The 19,100-nt window shown below is 45.5% G+C and overlaps 3 protein-coding genes across 9 annotated transcripts in view; 1 reads left to right on the forward strand and 2 right to left on the reverse strand.

Annotated features, from left to right (window-relative positions):
- The window catches only part of fmnl2b (formin-like 2b), a 16,217-nt gene extending 15,473 nt beyond the window's left edge, over window positions 1–744 (forward strand). Inside the window, 1 exon segment of the mRNA XM_088074863.1 lies at window positions 1–744. This exon segment is cut by the window's left edge and continues 1,094 nt beyond it. The gene's annotated coding sequence lies outside the window, so the exon portion shown is untranslated.
- A 1,470-nt stretch (window positions 745–2,214) lies between these two features.
- On the reverse strand, window positions 2,215–6,962 carry rgn (regucalcin). Of its 3 annotated transcripts, none has more exons than XM_088074869.1 (8): window positions 6,829–6,962; window positions 4,404–4,580; window positions 4,143–4,325; window positions 3,489–3,589; window positions 3,274–3,388; window positions 3,066–3,197; window positions 2,750–2,904; window positions 2,215–2,645 (listed from the first exon to the last, which is right to left on the reverse strand). In XM_088074869.1, exons 2-8 carry the CDS (start codon window positions 4,564–4,566, stop codon window positions 2,595–2,597), a joined length of 900 nt encoding a protein of 299 aa, XP_087930995.1. In that variant the 5' UTR covers window positions 4,567–4,580; window positions 6,829–6,962; the 3' UTR covers window positions 2,215–2,594. The 3 variants fall into 3 exon arrangements, with proteins under 3 accessions (XP_087930995.1, XP_042369240.2, XP_087930996.1); XM_042513306.2 differs by lacking the exon at window positions 6,829–6,962 and adding an exon at window positions 5,796–6,450 and having other exon boundaries at window positions 4,404–4,649; XM_088074870.1 differs by lacking the exon at window positions 6,829–6,962 and adding an exon at window positions 5,796–6,449.
- Window positions 6,963–7,015: 53 nt separating this feature from the next.
- Window positions 7,016–17,283, reverse strand: vps16 (VPS16 core subunit of CORVET and HOPS complexes). 5 transcript variants are annotated; one of them, XR_015775952.1, is made up of 26 exons: window positions 17,124–17,283; window positions 16,082–16,170; window positions 15,910–16,001; window positions 15,571–15,699; window positions 14,879–15,023; window positions 14,675–14,790; window positions 14,426–14,548; window positions 14,282–14,337; window positions 14,099–14,188; window positions 13,623–13,794; window positions 13,408–13,539; window positions 12,808–12,935; window positions 12,686–12,721; window positions 11,519–11,627; window positions 11,218–11,352; window positions 10,657–10,765; window positions 10,468–10,565; window positions 8,996–9,100; window positions 8,824–8,901; window positions 8,648–8,734; window positions 8,197–8,279; window positions 7,997–8,093; window positions 7,812–7,915; window positions 7,570–7,726; window positions 7,293–7,339; window positions 7,096–7,116 (listed from the first exon to the last, which is right to left on the reverse strand). XR_015775952.1 is itself a non-coding variant. In XM_088074865.1 (25 exons), exons 1-24 carry the CDS (start codon window positions 17,171–17,173, stop codon window positions 7,585–7,587), a joined length of 2,505 nt encoding a protein of 834 aa, XP_087930991.1. In that variant the 5' UTR covers window positions 17,174–17,283; the 3' UTR covers window positions 7,016–7,152; window positions 7,570–7,584. The 5 variants fall into 5 exon arrangements, 4 of the variants coding, with proteins under 4 accessions (XP_087930991.1, XP_087930992.1, XP_087930993.1 ...); XM_088074865.1 differs by lacking the exon at window positions 7,293–7,339 and having other exon boundaries at window positions 7,016–7,152; XM_088074866.1 differs by lacking the exon at window positions 7,293–7,339 and having other exon boundaries at window positions 7,072–7,141.
- Between the last annotated feature and the right edge of the window lie 1,817 nt (window positions 17,284–19,100).

Here is a 19,100-nt window from a genome sequence, read left to right on the forward strand (position 1 = left end):
TCGCATCACCCTTTCTAAACAGAAAACAGTGTTAGCAAGAAGAAAATCTTTGCCAAACTCTGGTTATCTGGGACTCTGACACACTGTCCTGAACCTGGACCTTTCATTTCCTCCGAAGTCCTGCTGTAAGCCTGTTAGTACCAGAGCCAAACCAGTAGGAACACCGACTGGAAAAACTGCCTCAAATGTCTTGGAGCAAAAAAAAAAAGAAGACAGAATTCTGGTCTTGTCTGGGGGGACGCTGTAGCAGACAACAAAACAAGAGAACGCCGCTTAGCTTGACCAGTTCTCCCTCCAACATGAACACAGTCTTAAAAATAACAGACGATAAACTGAGGTCAGTCAGCTGGTGAGGCTCGGGTTGGGACACACCTGGACGGACCCAAAGAGACACACCTGTAAAAAGATGGACGGACCCACACAGAAAGACCTGGACATCTTCGGACCAACCCCTGACAGACCTGGAGTCCCAGATGTCCTGTGGAGGGTCTGGTCTCAAACTGAAGACAGTGACTGAAGTGTCCGATCTGGCAGTCGTGCATCACCCTCCTGTCCCCCGTCTCGCTTTCTTTATTTCAGACCCTATTCATTTCAAGACAAAAAAGAAAAACAGCACAAAGTTTTCTACGTGTACATACATTTTCTAGAAAGCTGGTTAGCGTTGCTCGTACTGTTCAGTGTTTGTTGGTTGTTGGTGATTCTGCACTCGGTGGTGTGAATAAAAACGCACCATCTACATCACAACTGTCAGTTTAATGCTGTTATTACTCTGATATTAAAGGCCATTTTTCAACCGGGACCCTATTTTCCCACGTTTTTGTGTATACGTAACTAATGGGAACAAGATTTTTTTTTTTGTTGAAAGTCAGTGTACGTCCACTCAAAGGGTTTGTTTTTGTCACCGACAGGCTCAGATTGTTATTCTACTGGATCCCTACAGAGATAGAGCTTTCTGTTAAATACTTCACTACTATTATTTTTGTTTTGTCTCTGTCACAGTCCGTCCCTTTCTCATAAAGGCGATATTTCAAGAACGCACTGAGTGAGTTTCCTTGTATTTGGCACAAACTTCCACCTGAAATCAAGAATGAAGTGGTTTGAATTTGGTGGTTGAAGGTCACTGCGACCATGCTTTAGTTTAATTCTTGTGAATACGATATATCACAGTGACCTTCAAACACTAAATACTAATCTGTTTATTGTTGTCCAAATGGACATTCGTGCTAAATCTGAAGACATTCCCTCTTCATGGTGTTCTCGAGGAATTACGGTCATGTGAATGAAACAAATGCAAGATCACAGTGCCCTTCAACCATTGAGTTTTAATCACTTAAGTCTTAATTGTGAGTGGACGTTTGTGCCAAATTTAAGTTAATTCTCCCATTCAGGCACTGTTGATTTATCACAATCACAAGGATGAGACAGACACAATGTCACAGTGACCTTTGACCACATTATATATATATATATATATATATATATATATATATATATATATATATATATATATATATATATATACATCCTTTATTAAACAAGGTAAAGGACTCATTGAGGATTAAAATCTCTTTTTCAAGAGTGACCTGGCTAAGAGGGCAGCTTAAAACAAGATTACAACAACAAATACAGACAGACAAATACAACTATCACACAATACAAAGAGCAACATAATCTCCAGTTAAATTGCAAAAAGTGCAATCATCAGATTTCAGGTATCATTGGAGCAGCAGTCACACTGACCGATAGTGCTATTTTCTCGACCTTTTAAAAGTGACTTAAATTCCCCCATAGCGATCAGCTCAGACAGTTTTAAGTTCTTCTGTACGTTATTCAAAGTGGAGCGTGGATACATACATTTATTGCTTAATCTCTTTATGCAAAGAAACACTTTGAGTGGATGGACAGTGACGGTGAGAACGTTCCCAAATTTCCAGGTTGAAAAACACAAAACTTACCTTTAACATACCTGAGAGTGGAGCTAAAGGAAATAAACTGGCTTGTTAAAATATAACCTTGTAACTCACTGTAGCGTCTGGTAAATATGAAAATAATGTTAGTGACATCTAGCAACATTTTTTAACATATAGATAATAAAAATGAAAATTACCTGGAATTTTCCTGATGGTTCTCTGCAGGTGGGAAACATTTACACACACACACACACACACACACAAAAAACGTATCCATAAAGTCTCAAACCCAGATCACTCCGTCTTCCGGTGAAATGAGCTCATGTTTATTCCTAATTACATTACCCATGATCCTCAGCTGCAGATCTTAAACACTACCTGTTCTGATATCTCTTACGTTTTATTTTATTTCACTCGTTATAAGAACATTACATGAAAGAATATGGATGACACACTGGGCTCTGATTGGCTGTTGACCCTCAGTGTTGCTGTTTTCTTAGCTCTGATTGGCCGTCTCGTTGTCATTTATTTATTTATTTATATAAAGTTATACACTGCTACAAACATTTTGTCAAAATCAACACTAATTATTAATCACATTATTGACAGTGAGGGCTAATCAATCATTTAATCACTTCCTGCAGGTGAGCCGCGCTGTGACTGGCTGTTTCACTCTAATGACGATTATCCAGAGAACGAGTTTGAAGGGCGACCTTTGATCCCGAGTCCGGTCACCTGTAGGGTCACATAAAGACCGTCAACCTCAACCAGGTGTATGACAGTGAGTCAGATACAGGTGAGTCAGGGACACAGGTAAGTCAGATACAGTTGAGTCTCACCCTGAAGGTGCCTCCAGCCAGCGGCTGCTGTCTCCTCTCTGACTGGTCGAGGCCCAGACTTGCTGAGGTCACGTAGAGGTCAGAGTAGTCCGGACCTCCAAAACAACACGAGGTGGTCTTCATCACCGGCAGAGAGACCGTCTGCAGACGCACACCTGAGAGCACACCACAGGTCATCTCTAATCCAGAAGCACCGCATAAAGTGGACCTTTACCAGGACGACCAGTATGACTAACCATTAGCAACAGTATAACCAGAAAAACCAGTTTAACTGATCAGCAACAACACTTTAATCAGTAAAACCAGTATAACTAACCAGTAGCAGGGTCGATGTGGATGACTCGTCCTCCATTGTAACAGGCCACCCAGATACGACCTTCTGCGTCCACCGTCATCCCATCTGGAAGCCCCTCCCCCTCCTCCATACGATACAACACACGACGGTTACCTAGGCAACACACACCCGTCATATATATACCGGGGTATAAATACACACGTGCACTGTAATATAAGTACACAGTTACCGATGCCTCCGGTGTTTGGGTCGTAGTCGAAGGCGTCGACGGTCAGAGCCAAACTGTCAATGTAGTAAAACGTCCTCTGATCCAAAGACCAGTCCATCCCATTAGATATGTCCACCTGAGAGAGGGACAGGCACAGACAGGTGAGGTCACCTGGCCACCAGGTGTTTGGAGACGGTGAGGTCAGAGGTCACGGTGAGACAGACAGGTGAGGTTACCTGGCTCAGGTGTTTGGTCACGGTGAGGTCAGAGGTCACAGAGAACAGAGATCCCTGGTGCTTGGAAACCACCGCAGGTCGCGCCTCCTTCCCCATCGTACCTGAGACACAATCAGCATACGAATTCTTGAGTTGGTGCCAAAAACATGTTTTGTGAGGTCGCAGTGACCTTTGACCTTCAAATTCTACTCAGTTCATCTTTGAGTCTAAGTGGACGTGTGTGCCAAATTTGAGGAAGTTCTCAAGACATTCTTGAGAGATCACGTTCTCGTGTCTGGGACAGACACCATTTCCCACTGACCTTTGTCCACCAAATTCTAATCATGTCATTCTTGAGTCAAGTGGACGTTTGTGCAAAATTTGAGGAAGTTCCCTCAAGGTATTCTTGAGATGTCCACTTCATGATAATGACACTGATGCATGTTCCCAGTGACCTTTGATTGCCAAAATCTAATCAGTCCATCTTTGAGTCCAAGTGGACTCAAAGATGGACTAGATTTAATTCAGTTCATCCTGGAGTCAAAGTGGATGTTTGTGCCAAATTTGAGGACACTGCATTCATAAAAAATCAGCTAGATGTGAGGTCACAGTGACCTCTGACCACCAAAATCTGATCTGTATAGTCAAGTCGATCCTGCAGGTAACCTGACTGACCTGCCAGCAGGCGTCCGGTCGGATCCACCTTCCCGTCGTTCAGTCGGTTGTTTGGTTTGTCCTCGTCGACCTCCACCAACGGCGTCATCTTCTGAGTCGACCAATCAACAGCCACGATGCTGCGACCCACGCCTGCCATGTAACCACCTGACCTGCGAGGTACCGCGAACCCCACCATGTCACCTGAGGACAGATGGACAGGTGTGACCCTTCAAATTCTTTCTTTTTAAATGAATGGATAATCTCTCCCGATTGGCCGACCTGTCTCCACAGACTGGATCTGATTGGTCGTCGGACTCCAGCGGTGGACTTTCCGCCCGCTGATGTCAACAAACAGCAGTGTCTGCTCTGACTCCTCCCACACCGGCCCTTCGCCAATCTGAGCGTCCGCCTTCACCACGCACTCGACCTTCAACGATGACATTATCACCTGTCTGTCTGGGCCAATCACAGAAGAGGAGTCCCTTCACTCACTGTTTCCATGGAAACAACAGAAGACCTATAGATCTTAAATACAGTAAAGGTTGGAAAATAAAAGCACTGTATAACAATACTAAAGAGTGTATTACATACTACATTAGTACATCTTGGAGTGGTAAAGTGTACAGCAAAGTACTATACACTGTACTACATACATAACATACTGCACATTACTAAATATTAAACTACTACATGTTACACATTAGAGTACATAACATACATCGTATAAAGTACTAATAACACACAATAGTGAGGACTACATACTATATTACTTCATATTATAGTAGAAAAGTGTACAACTATATACTTATTAACACTTCACGTTACAATCACATACATAACATACCATGATATAAATTATTAATAACACACTACAGTGAGTACTACATATTACTACATTAATATTAATAATCATAATAATAATTATTATTATTATTTAGTACGAAAACTTCATGTTACAATTGTGTTACATTACAAATGTTTCTAAATATTTAACTATGTTTCACATTTAAGTTCATGTACCACTATATAAACATACACCACATTAAGATGCTGCATGTTTTTCTCCGTAGTATTACATATAATAATAGTCCACAATTCATGCAGTACACTGTATACTACCTAAAGTTTATAATTACACATTACATTCCATAACACTAAAATACTATATGCACAGGGCATGATTACTGCACATTATACTGCTTTAGTCTCATGATACTGCAGTTCAGGTCAGTTAAAGTGTATCTCAACTCTCTCAAACCAGACTCCGTTTACAGTCCGTCACTTTTTGTTGCTGCCTTGCTTCTGAGCACATGAGCTGCTGCTGGAGTCAAACTGCAGACTTTACACTGAAGTTAAAGCTTCTCTTAAACACAACAACAGCGCAGCTTTGCCTTCATGCCACAATGAACGAGTACTTTTACACACACGCAGCTCTCTGTTAGCGGGGGAAAGGTTCATTTAGCGCAGTTCGGTGCAGTTTTTGGTGCAGTTTTTGGTGCAGTTTTTGGTGCATGTATGAACACCGATGTTGAGCTATTTCTTAAATTATTTCAGTCACGTGACTTCTACACCGTGCACTTCCGCACAAACGCTGGCCCTTTAAATCGGCTGATTTTTTGGTTCTTCAAGGAAAGTCTTTAAAATCACAGTTTAAAAAACAAGCACACTCACCTTCTGCAGTACTTCACTCTGCGGGATTTAAAGTACTTTCAGTACTTTGCACCGGAGCAAGATCCGGTAGCTCCGCCCCCCAAAACCGCCTGACCCCGACTGAGCTCACAGACCGGCTTTATAATCGATCATGAATATTGATACGGTCCATACACCAAAGACCAAACTCATTAACACTGATTACATATTTACATTTACATTTATTATGACGTGAAATAGATTAAAAAACTATTAAAATATTCAATAAAACTGATTAAATATTTAGACTTTAAAATAATTAACAAACTAAAGACAATTTATCAATAATGATTAATTATGATGTGAAACTGATAAAAATTCTTTTCAAATAATCGATAAAATTGAAAGTTTACTGATACAGTTTTTGTCTATCAAATCCAAATGAAATGATTAAATACAGATTTTATTCAGTTTCAATTTTCTGTAATAAAAATGATTAACGCGTCGCCTCCGTGTGGCAGAACTGAGAACTTCAGGTTGTTATTTAAACGTTTTTTTATTTATAATTTAATTTAATTTAATTTAATTACTTTAATTTTCTTTTATACTACATGTTTTATCACAAGGTTCATTCATGTTTTTACTAATGCATTTCCAGGACTTTTCCAGGACTTTAAAGGCCATTCAATCTCTGAAACGACCTTTGCTGAACCATCCAAAACCAAAACTAGATTAGAGTTAAATATTTAAAAAGTAATTTGTGTGTGTGTGTGTGTGTGTGTGTGTGTGTGTGTGTGTGTGTGTGTGTGTGTGTGGTGGGGTGGGGATGATGGTTTTATCTTGGCTTTAAGGGAGGACGAGACAACTTTAAATGGCAGGATTTTTCTATGTTACCAAAGATTTTTGAGCAATTTTTTTTTTGGCAACTTATTTCATCTTTTTGCAATTTTTAAAGAAAACGTGTCCTCCAAACCTACACGCTCTCCTAAAATCACCCTGCAGGATTGGCAAAAAGTTATTTATTCATTAAATCTGAATCACTCATAGAACATTTAAAAAGATGTAAATAAAGCACCTCTTTCCACCGAGGAAGACCAAGAGACGTGGCTGAAAGCTCCAGAGACAACTTCCTATAGACAATGAAGCTTCAAGGAAAATTGAAACAAATATAAGCAAAAGAAAAGAAACCAAAACTCAAATGATCAAAGTAAAAACAGAAATAAAATGTGACAGTAAAAGGCAGAAAACAAAAACTGGAAAAGTGAAAGAAGAAAAAAGAAAAAAGGAGTGAGTTTTACAGATAAGGGGGGGCTGAACTACAGCTGAACTCCGGCTGAACTACGGCTGAACTCCGGCTGAGTCACGGCTGAACTACGGCTGAACTCCGGCTGAACTACGGCTGAACTACAGCTGAACTACGGCTGAACTACAGCTGAACTCCGGCTGAACTACGGCTGAACTACGGCTGAACTACAGCTGAACTACAGCTGAACTACGGCTGAACTACAGCTGAACTCCGGCTGAACTACAGCTGAACTCCGGCTGAACTCCGGCTGAACTACGGCTGAACTCCGGCTGAACTACGGCTGAAACAGAGGCAGAAAAGTTCAGACTTCAAAGTAAAATCAGCTGAGTGATCAATAATCAAACATTATTTATTACCACAGATCAATAATGTGATCATCAGTTTTGACATTAAAGCACATGACGAAGATACAACTCCAGTTGCTATAGTAACGCCTGCTCTGAGAACCAATCAGAAGGTAAGCTGAGGATCACTTTTTGGCAGCAGACCATCTGCTGTCTCTGTACATACTCTCTGAATGGAGGATCACTTTTTGACGACGGCAGCTCGAGCTCGGTTCAACCTGTCAATCAGCAGGCGGTCGGAGGCGGGGCATCTGGAGAGGACCGCCCCCATCTCGGCCTCGTTCTTGCGTTCGATCGCAGCGTCTGCCGCACCCTCCAGGTCACTGGCAGGAAGAGAAGAAGATGAGGAGCCACCTGATTGGTCAGGTCTCACCTGTGTGATGATGTCACAGGTGCTGTGAGCCTTACCTGATGGACAGGTGAGCTTTGACCTTCTGCTCAGGTGTTACCTTGGAAACGTACTTCTTGGCTTCATACTTGTTATTATTCTTCATGCAAACTTCAACAAACGCCTGGAGAATCATGGGAAATGTAGTTTTATCTTTAAATCTTTTTTTAAAACGGCAGGTGACACGGGGCCGGGTTCTTCTTACCAGGTAGCCAATAGGAGACTTCTTGCTCTTCGAGAACTTCTCTAACTCGTCCCACTCCTCCTTCTCAGCCAGAGACTTCAGTTTTAACCACCAGTATCTGCACAGGTGAGACAGGTAAGACAGGAGAAACAGGCTCGTTAGTCTTACAGGTAAACTGGGAGTGCTTCAGCCAATCACAGCAGAGCGAGCAGTGACATCACCGTTTGTCAGGTACTCTGAAGTCTCTGTAAAGTTGCTCCGCTTGTTTGTGGAGTCCTAACGCCAGCAGAGCCTCCATGGTGGCCTGCACAAACAGGAAGTGACATCAAAGGCTGGCAGGTAACCATTTTTCAAATTAAGAAATAACCTGAAGGAATTACAATCAAATAAAGTACTTTTATAATACAGTTAAATAAGTACTGTTCTAATAAAGTTAAACAAAGTACTTTTACAAGTAAAATTGAGTACATTTCTAATAAAGTTGAAAAAGTTTTGTTCTGTGTTTGTAAAATTAAATAAAGTACTCTAACAGAAAAAAGTATTTTTTATTATAAATCTATAAAGGTGTTACAATCACCTGTTCCAGGATTTTAACTCTTTGTTTCTCACCTGAAGAGTGAGGCAGCTGAACTACTCACCCTTGTCACCTTTTAGCCCCGCCCCTTCATGTACCTGCAGAGACAGTCCCAGAAGCCCCGCCCCTTTCTCATCATCCAGTTTGCGTTGGAAACGAAGGAGACGCATCTCGTCCTCTGTGGCCTGAAGACGCAATATTTAAATTTGAGACGATTAAAGCCAAAATTACAGAATTTGTTTCCATGTTTGTTTCCTGTCAGGAACAGATTTACCTTCGCAGAAAACTCGTTCTTCGCCTTATTGTATTCATCAACGGCGCTCTGCAGGACGGACAGACGGCTCTCCAACCTCTGCACACACAGAGACACCCTGAGACCCTCCTCTCAGGTGGTGCGACAGGGGACAGGGGACAGGGGACAGGTGACGGGGGATGGGGGAGGTTACCTTCTCTCTGTAGCTGGCGGTGACGTAGTAGTTGGCGAGCTCCTGGTGGTCGTCGTCCTGGTTATACAGATCCTTCAGAGTGTCCTGCTCCTGCAGCTTACAGAACTGAACACAAAACTTTATTAGCACTGTCACACAGGGAACGCAGTACTGCTCTCACAGAGTACTGCGCTAATGAAGCACTGCTCTCAGAGTACTGCGCTAATGAAGTACTGCTCTCACAGAGTACTGCGCTAATGAAGCACTGCTCTCAGAGTACTGCGCTAATGAAGTACTGCTCTCACAGAGTACTGCGCTAATGAAGCACTGCTCTCAGAGTACTGCGCTAATGAAGTACTGCTCCCACAGAGTACTGCGCTAATGACGTACTGCTCTCACAGAGTACTGCGCTAATGACGTACTGCTCTCAGAGTACTGCGCTAATGAAGTACTGCTCCCACAGAGTACTGCGCTAATGAAGTACTGCTCCCACAGAGTACTGCGCTAATGAAGTACTGCTCCCACAGAGTACTGCGCTAATGAAGTACTGCTCTCAGAGTACTGAGCTAATTAAATACAGCTACAACAGAATACTGCGCTAATGAAGTACTGCTCCCACAGAGTACTGCGCTAATGAAGTACTGCTCCCACAGAGTACTGCGCTAATGAAGTACTGCTCCCACAGAGTACTGCGCTAATGACGTACTGCTCTCACAGAGTACTGCGCTAATGAAGTACTGCTCTCAGAGTACTGCGCTAATGAAGTACTGCTCCCACAGAGTACTGCGCTAATGAAGTACTGCTCCCACAGAGTACTGCGCTAATGAAGTACTGCTCTCAGAGTACTGCGCTAATGAAGTACTGCTCCCACAGAGTACTGCGCTAATGAAGTACTGCTCTCACAGAGTACTGCGCTAATGAAGTACTGCTCTCACAGAGTACTGCGCTAATGAAGTGCTGCTCTCAGAGTACTGCGCTAATGAAGTACTGCTCTCAGAGTACTGCGCTAATGAAGTACTGCTCCTACAGGGAACTGCGCTAATGAAGTACTGCTCCCACTGAGTACTGCGCTAATGAAGTACTGCTCTCAAAAAGTACTGCTCTAATGAAGTACTGCTCCCACAGAGTACTGCGCTAATGAAGTACTGCTCTCACAGAGTACTGCGCTAATGAAGTACTGCTCTCACAGAGTACTGCTCTAATGAAGTACTGCTCCCACAGAGTACTGCGCTAATGAAGTACTGCTCCCACAGAGTACTGCTCTAATGAAGAACATGTGATGAGAATGTGATGAGGAGCAGGAGGAGTAGCAGGAGCAGAAGGATGAGGAAGAATAGGAGGAGCAGAAAGATCAGCAGAAGGTGATGAGAAGGAAGAGGAAGAGCAGGAGCAGCAGGAGGTGATGAGGAGCAGCAGGAGGTGATGAGGAGCAGCAGGAGGTGATGAGGAGCAGCAGGAGGTGATGAGGAGCAGCAGGAGGTGATGAGGAGCACCTGTCTGTAGAGGCTGAGAGCGACCGGCTGGTTCCTCAGAGTCATGAAGAAGTCTCCTCTGTTCATCTCGTTCTTCAGGTACGTCACCACCGTGTACACTGAGGACACAGGGGACATCATCAGTGATGTCATCAGCGTGATGTCGTCCACCTGGCCAACAGGTGGTGAGCGGGGCTTAGGGACACTCACCCAGGTCGGTGTCTCCACTCTCCACAGCTTTACTAAGAGCCAGCTGACTCCTCTTCATCTTCAGCAGCAGAGGGACCTGCTCCCCAGACCGGGCCTCCGAGTCCAACAGCTGGACACAGACAGAGACAGGTGAGACCGGGCCTCCGAGTCCAACAGCTGGACACAGACAGAGACAGGTGAGACCGGGCCTCCGAGTCCAACAGCTGGACACAGACAGAGACAGGTGAGACCGGGCCTCCGAGTCCAACAGCTGGACACAGACAGAGACAGGTGAGACCGGGCCTCCGAGTCCAACAGCTGGACACAGACAGAGACAGGTGAGACCGGGCCTCCGAGTCCAACAGCTGGACACAGACAGAGACAGGTGAGACCGGGCCTCCGAGTCCAACAGCTGGACACAGACAGAGACAGGTGAGACCGGGCCTCCGAGTCCAACAGCTGGACACAGACAGAGACAGGTGAGACCGGGCCTCCGAGTCCAACAGCTGGACACAGAGGGATGACACAGGTGAGACAGACAGGTGGGACAGGTCTGTGTTATGAGGTCCAGTGCTCAGTTACCTTGATGGCGAGCTCGGTGCGTCCACACTCGTAAGCTTTGGCTGCGATGTGAGAGTAAGACACACCAGGTGAGTCTCCCACCTTCACACACACCGCCCGCGCTATGGCCTCGTCTGATAGGTCCTTCTGCTGCACCTGCACAGGTGAGACAGGTGAGATAGGTGAGACAGGTGAGATGGGTGAGACAGGTGAGATGGGTGAGACAGGTGGCACAGGTGAGACAGGTGAGACAGGTGAGACGGGTGAGACAGGTGAGACAGGTGAGACGGGTGAGACAGGTGGCACAGGTGAGACAGGTTACCTTGCAGGAGGCCCAGTGTTTGAGGACTCGGCTGACTCCCTGATAATCTGGAATCTTAAGGTAACGACAGATTTCTATCGCTAACGGATAAAACTGTCGATACACCAACCTGAGAGACAGACAGGAGAGAGAGAGAGAGAGAGAGACAAGTGAGAGAGACAGACAGGTGTGAGACAGAAACAGGTGAGAGAGACAGAAACAGGTGAGAAAGACAGACAGGTGTGAGACAGAGACAGGTGAGAGAGACAGAAACAGGTGAGAGAGACAGACAGGTGTGAGACAGAAACAGGTGAGAGAGACAGACAGGTGTGAGACAGAAACAGGTGAGAGAGACAGAAACAGGTGAGAAAGACAGACAGGTGTGAGACAGAGACAGGTGAGAGAGACAGAAACAGGTGAGAGAGACAGACAGGTGTGAGACAGAAACAGGTGAGAGAGACAGACAGGTGTGAGACAGAAACAGGGGAGAGAGACAGAAACAGGTGAGAGAGACAGACAGGTGTGAGACAGAGACAGGTGAGAGAGACAGAAACAGGTGAGAGAGACAGACAGGTGTGAGACAGAAACAGGTGAGAGAGACAGACAGGTGTGAGACAGAAACAGGTGAGAGAGACAGAAACAGGTGAGAAAGACAGACAGGTGTGAGACAGAGACAGGTGAGAGAGACAGAAACAGGTGAGAGAGACAGACAGGTGTGAGACAGAAACAGGTGAGAGAGACAGACAGGTGTGAGACAGAAACAGGTGAGAGAGACAGAAACAGGTGAGAAAGACAGACAGGTGTGAGACAGAGACAGGTGAGAGAGACAGAAACAGGTGAGAGAGACAGACAGGTGTGAGACAGAAACAGGTGAGAGAGACAGACAGGTGTGAGACAGAAACAGGTGAGAGAGACAGACAGGTGTGAGACAGACAGACGTGAGAGACAGACAGGTGTGAGACAGACAGGCGTGAGAGACAGACAGGTGTGAGACAGAGACAGGTGAGAGAGACAGAAACAGGTGAGAGAGACAGACAGGTGTGAGACAGAAACAGGTGAGAGAGACAGACAGGTGTGAGACAGAAACAGGTGAGAGAGACAGACAGGTGTGAGACAGACAGGCGTGAGAGACAGACAGGTGTGAGACAGAGACAGGTGAGAGAGACAGAGACAGGTGTGATGTCTCACCGGTCGATCAGCACCTGCAGAGTCATCTGTTTGAATCTGAGGTCAGAGGTCAAGGAGCTGGTCACAGATCAGACTACAGACTGTCAGACAACATGTCCCATGATGCACCTGTTAGAGGATACTGAGTGTGTGTGAGCGGCAGCCCCACGCTGCTCTCTCTGACGGCGTTCAGAACCCGGAGTTCTCTGCAGGTCGACACGAACGGATCCGCACTGAAGTCCGTCAAGAAACACTTCCCGAAGGACGCCGCCTGAGAACACCAGGAGAACATTACTGAGAACACCAGGAGAACAACGACACGGAGAACACCAGGAGAACATTACTGAGAACACCAGGAGAACATCGACACGGAGAACACCAGGAGAACATTACTGAGAACACCAGGAGAACAACGACACGGAGAACACCAGGAGAACATTACTGAGAACACCAGGAGAACAACGACACTGAGAACACCAGGAGAACATTACTGAGAACACCAGGAGAACAACGACACTGAGAACACCAGGAGAACATTACTGAGAACACCAGGAGAACAACGACACTGAGAACACCAAGAGAACATTACTGAGAACACCAGGAGAACATTACTGAGAACACCAAGAGAACATTACTGAGAACACCAGGAGAACAACGACACTGAGAACACAGAACAACAACAAACCAAAACACTGCTTGAGAACACAGAACAATGATATAGAACCCAGAGTGCAGATTCTCACCCTCAGCAGGGACTTCTGGGTGTTGGAGTCGTACTCGTGTCCTGCCGCCTCCACACACTGTCGGACTGCCTCTCCCAGCATGCTCTGCTCCTTGATCTCCCTCAGGTACTCGTCCGCCTTCTGGCTCGACTTCTACTTGAGAACAAAAGGAACGTCATCAGAGGCAGGAACGTGCACTGGAGTTCTGCTGTTCCATCAGAAGGACGGGTTCTCACCTCGTACTCCCGGTGGGCCTCCAGCAGCAGAGCTCCCGGGGCCATGGAGGCGATCTTGAAGATGTCCTGACAGACCAGAGGAACCTCCTGAAGCAGCTCCTGACCAGTCGAGCTGATGATCCGGACCCCGTCCAGCTCTCCCACCAGAACACACGGATCCTCTACGGGGAACCTTAGATCATGTCAAGGGTTGAACAGGGAACCTGAACACTGGCGATCAGGCGAGGGTTCTTCAACTAAGAACTACTCAACAAACATTAGGAGAACCATAACGAGTTTCAGGAGAAAACATATCAGGCTCCAGGAGAACCCTCACAAGTTTCAGGCTTGGGGTACCTGTCTCATCTGGTTTGTGGTCCCTGAGTGAACTGGTTTGTGGTTTCAGTCTGAGCTGATTTGTGGTTCTAGTCTGACCTGGTTTGTGATTCCAGTCTGAACTGGTTTGTGGTTCCAGTCTGATCTGGTCTAAAGGATACTGGATGGTGTCATGACACACTCCAACCACCATGAGCAGTCTGTCCCACATCAGCACCACAGACGGCTGCTGACTCTTTGGTCTGCGACACCTGCACAGGTAGAAGGGGGGAGACAGGTGAGTGGACAGAGAGGTGGACAGGTGAAGAACATGAGCAGACACATAGGAGGACAGTTGAACGTACCAGACCATCTGTTTGGGAGGCGTCGTCTTCTTGATGTCCACTTCACTCAGTTTGTCCTGCAGAGAGAGAATCACGTCATTGTCCACACAGACCCCGCTCCCTCAGGTCAGGTCTAACAGCTGATTGGACAGAGGAGTGTCTCACCTGGAGGTGGGAGGAGCCCGTCCACAGGAGTCCAGTGTCAGTGAACAGAGCCAGGTACTTATAACTAAAGGACACGGACATGTGGATGATGCTGCCTGCCTGAGGACTGAGACCTGGGGGACACTGAGAGACACACAGGTGAGGTTATTTCATGTCTCCCTCTAACTGTCTCTGAGCAGAGAGAGACAAAAGGGTTCTATTTAGTCTTTCAATTAATCAGAGGTGTTAAGTGTCCACTAAGTGTCTCACCACAGCGGTACAGGACGTGTTGTCCAGGATGTAGAGTTCAGGTCCGTTGGACAGCAGGACTTTAGTCTGTCTGTCCTGAGTGAGGACGACCCAGCAGGACGGTTTCCCCTGTAGACCTGCAGAGGGACAGATGGTCAGCCTGGCAGTGAGAACCAAGAGAGAGTGAGACAGCCACAGAGCAAACAGACGTGGACCAGGTGCTACCTGGGACTTCAGGTAACCTCCGGAGCTTCAGGTCGTCGATGTTGGTTGCCAAGGTGAAACGGGAGGAGCCAGTTACTATGGCAACACCTGTCCCATAAGGAGAGTGGAACACTTTGGCCTCTAACACCTGACTCTGGACCACTTCCTGTTAAAACAGAACAGTACCCTGTAGGTAAAAACAGAACCTAACCCTGCAGTATTAAACAAAACCTAACCCTGCAGTACTAAACAGAACCTAACCCTGCAGTACTAAACAGAACCTAACCCTGCAGTACTAAACAGAACCTAACCCTGCAGGTAAAAACAGAACCTAACCCTGCAGTACTAAACAGAACCTAACCCTGCAGGTAAAAACAGAACCTAACCCTGCAGTACTAAACAGAACCTAACCCTGCAGGTAAAAACAGAACCTAACCCTGCAGGTAAAAACAGAACCTAACCCTGCAGTACTAAACAGAACCTAACCCTGCAGTACTAAACAGAACCTAACCCTGCAGTACTAAACAGAACCTAACCCTGCAGTACTAAACAGAACCTAACCCTGCAGGTAAAAACAGAACAGGTCCCTGCAGGTAAAAACAGAACAGGTCCCTGCAGGTAAAAACAGAACAGGTCCCTGCAGGTAAAAACAGGACAGGTCCCTGCAGGTAAAAACAGAACAGGTCCCTGCAGGTAAAACTAGTGGGACTGACCTGTCCCATACTGAAGTGTCTCTTGAAGGATCCGAACATGTCGTAGATCAGAACTGATCCGTCCTCCTGAATACACAACAGCTCATCACTGACCGTCCAACCCAGGTGGACCACAGGACCACTTTTCCACTGAAAGACAGACAGACAAGGACAAAAAGAAAGACAGGGACACAGAGACAACTCATGACTGACTTGCAGCATTATTATATCATATCATTAGTCAATGGGGACAAGTATTATTAATGAAGACAGGTGTCATTAAAGAGGACAGGTATTATTAATGTGGCCGGTGCTGTAAACGAGGACAGGTGTTATCAGTGAGGACAGGTGTGTATTTACCGGGAAGCTGGCGATGGCGACTCCAGACGCAGAATAAATCTCTAACTGAGGGCGAGAGCTGGGAGAACGTCTGTGCGGTTCTCTGAGGAGAGCTGACACAGAACATACAATCAACACGTGTGGATCTGAACACGTGAACCGCGTGAACGTTCAGGAAATCATCATCGGTTACCGATTGGTCCTCCGTACGGAGCTGCAGCCACGAGACAGTCTCTGAGACTGTCCCTCAACGTCCAACACATCTCATACAGCTCCGTCTTACTGCAGACACACAAGCAGAGACACGTGTGAATACACAGACGTTTACACAAACATGTAAACACAGACGATACAAACAAACACACGCAGACAAAAACATAAACACAAACACAGACGATACAAACATACACGCAGACAAAAACATAAACACAAACATAAACACAAACACAGACGATACAAACATACACCCGCAGACAAAAACATAAACACAAACACAGACGATACAAACAAACACACGCAGACAAAAACATAAACACAAACACAGACGATACAAACAAACACACGCAGACAAAAACATAAACACAAACACAGACGATACAAACATACACACGCAGACAAAAACATAAACACAAACATAAACACAAACAAACACAGACGATACAAACATACACACGCAGACAAAAACATAAACACAAACATAAACATAAACACAAACAAACACAGACGATACAAACATACACCCGCAGACAAAAACATAAACACAAACATAAACACAAACAAACACAGACGATACAAACATACACACGCAGACAAAAACATAAACACAAACATAAACATAAACACAAACAAACACAGACGATACAAACATACACACGCAGACAAAAACATAAACACAAACGCTAATTTAACATTAGTGCAAACACATATAAACACTTAAACAAACATTGCCGTCACGGTGACGGTTTTTGTGTCACACCAGGCTCCGTTTCAAATTCGCACATTTTAACGGTGTTTTGTCTCTCGGTGAAATTCGCGACAATGTTTCGCCGACTGAACGCGGACTCTGGTTGGATAAAGTGTTTTGCTCAGTTCGGTGTGACAGAAACTCACCTGATCGATCACCTGTAGGATAAATATCAAATTAAACCTGCGGTGAGCTAACGGCTAACATTAGCGGCTAACGTTAGCCGAGGCTGCTAGCTGCTCACAGACCGGCACACCGGAGACAAACTCACCGGTAAAAAGCTTCTCCCAGCGGGTTCCAGGTGGCTGTGATGAACGCCATGTCCGCGGAGGAGAACCGGTCTGCTGCTGTTCTCCGAGGTGGTTCTCTGTTCTCTGATAGCTTCAGTCAGGTGATCACTGATCAGGTGACCGCTGCATCTTCTTCTTCTACGGTCCAACATCCGCGCTCACTGTCGCCTCCTAGAGGCTGCACGTAGTACTATTTATTTATTTATTTTTAATTATTATTAACATTTAAAATACCCTAAACAATCAGAAAGTCGTTAAAACAAATACATACAATAAATAAAATAAGAAAATGAAAACAGACCAAAAATATGGTTTTATTTATTATTTATTCTTTTCATAAACATTTAAAACACTATAAAGAAAGACACGAAATCATTTTAAAAAGTCGATATAATAAATGAACACATTCAGTCTAAGAAAGCAGAAATATATAAACGTGTTCATGTGTTTTATATGTTCTCACAGACTGCAGCCGGGAATTCCTGACGTTCCCGAAGAACAGTCACAGGAAGTAAACCTCCGTATGGAACAATCCAGCGCAGCAGAGTAATGAGTTCATTGTGTTCGCTGAATGGATCCCTGATGGAGCTGTCACTTCCTGTTTCCACCTCGTTCCACTCTCACCTGCTGCAGAACCGTTCTGCTGAGAACACTCTGTACACAGAACATCACTACGGGCTACATAACGCTCGTGGATAAATATAAACAAACATTTAATTTATTTTAGAAAACACAATCCCAGAGTCACATGATCCCACCACTCAACCCAGATCAGCTGTGCTTTGATTACTGCCAGAACCGCCACCAGAACCGCCGCCAGAACGCAGCTAGGAGCGAAATGCTGCTAGAACCACTGCTGTAAACCCCGACCGAAACGCTGCTGTAAACCCCGACCGAAACGCTGCTGTAAACCCCGTTAGAACTGCTGCTAGAAACCCTGTCAGCACCACTGCTGTAAACCTCGTTAGCACCGCTGCTGTAAACTCTATTACAAACGCTGCTTGAAAGATTACTGTAGGCATCTTTGGAAAAGAAACACCACTGGATTTTGGAAACGCCTCTGAAAACGTTGCAATATGTTGCAAAAAAACCTCTTTGACGAGCCAACAGCGTTAACGACTGTTAGCTCACACTCTGCGTGACGGGGATCAGAGGGAGGGACAGTGCTACCTTTTTGCCGCTGTGGGTCAAGATGACATCATCAGCGGTAACACCAGCGAGGTAGCTCAACCAAAAGCACAGCTACGGCGCCCACAACTGGCAGCCGGCTCGCAGATCCTGATGGACAGATTTTAAGGTCGGGGCGGGGGGGGTGAGTTTAATCGGACGTAAAATTAGCAAACGCCTAAAACATCGTTGGCGTTTTAGTGCGGCAGGAAGTTTCCTAAACGTCCCTGCAGACAGTTTGAAATGAGCGCCGTCAGTTTCCAAACCGCCATGACACATTTCTGTTTACTGTGTCGACTTCAGGCGTCAGTCAGACGATACTGGATCACAGTAACACACACACACACACACACACACACACACACACACACACACACACACACACACACACACACACACACACACACACACACACACACAGAAACACACACACACACACACACACACACACACACACAGAGTAACTCACAGGAACACACACACACAACAACACACACACACACACACACACACACACACACACACACACACAGTAACACACAGTAACACACACTCACAACAACACACACACTCACAGTAACACACACACACACACACACACACACACACACAGTAACACACACACACACACACACACACACAGAAACACACACACTCACACACACACACACACACACAACAACACACACACACACACACAGTAACACACACTCACACACTCACACACATACACAACAACAACACACACACACACACACAGTAACACACACTCTCAACAACAACACACACAC

The sequence above is a fragment of the Plectropomus leopardus genome, chromosome 24 (assembly GCF_026936395.1).
Source record: "Plectropomus leopardus strain MGB_pleo_1.0 chromosome 24, ASM2693639v1, whole genome shotgun sequence".
Classification (NCBI taxonomy): domain Eukaryota; kingdom Metazoa; phylum Chordata; class Actinopteri; order Perciformes; family Serranidae; genus Plectropomus; species Plectropomus leopardus.

Excerpts from the sequence above, each read along its gene's own strand:
- rgn (XM_088074869.1), bottom strand. The coding sequence starts at position 4,566 with ATGTCATCGTTGAAGGTCGAGTGCGTGGTGAAGGCGGACGCTCAGATT. Across the intron at positions 3,198-3,273 it reads CCCAAACACCGGAGGCATCG|GTAACCGTCGTGTGTTGTAT; the intron begins GTAACTGTGTAC and ends TGTGTTGCCTAG. Across the intron at positions 2,905-3,065 it reads CCACATCGACCCTGCTACTG|GTGTGCGTCTGCAGACGGTC; the intron begins GTTAGTTATACT and ends GTGTGCTCTCAG.
- vps16 (XM_088074865.1), bottom strand. The coding sequence starts at position 17,173 with ATGGCGTTCATCACAGCCACCTGGAACCCGCTGGGAGAAGCTTTTTAC. Across the intron at positions 16,002-16,081 it reads TCCGTACGGAGGACCAATCG|CTCTCCTCAGAGAACCGCAC; the intron begins GTAACCGATGAT and ends GTTCTGTGTCAG. Across the intron at positions 7,916-7,996 it reads AGTCTCCTATTGGCTACCTG|GCGTTTGTTGAAGTTTGCAT; the intron begins GTAAGAAGAACC and ends ATGATTCTCCAG.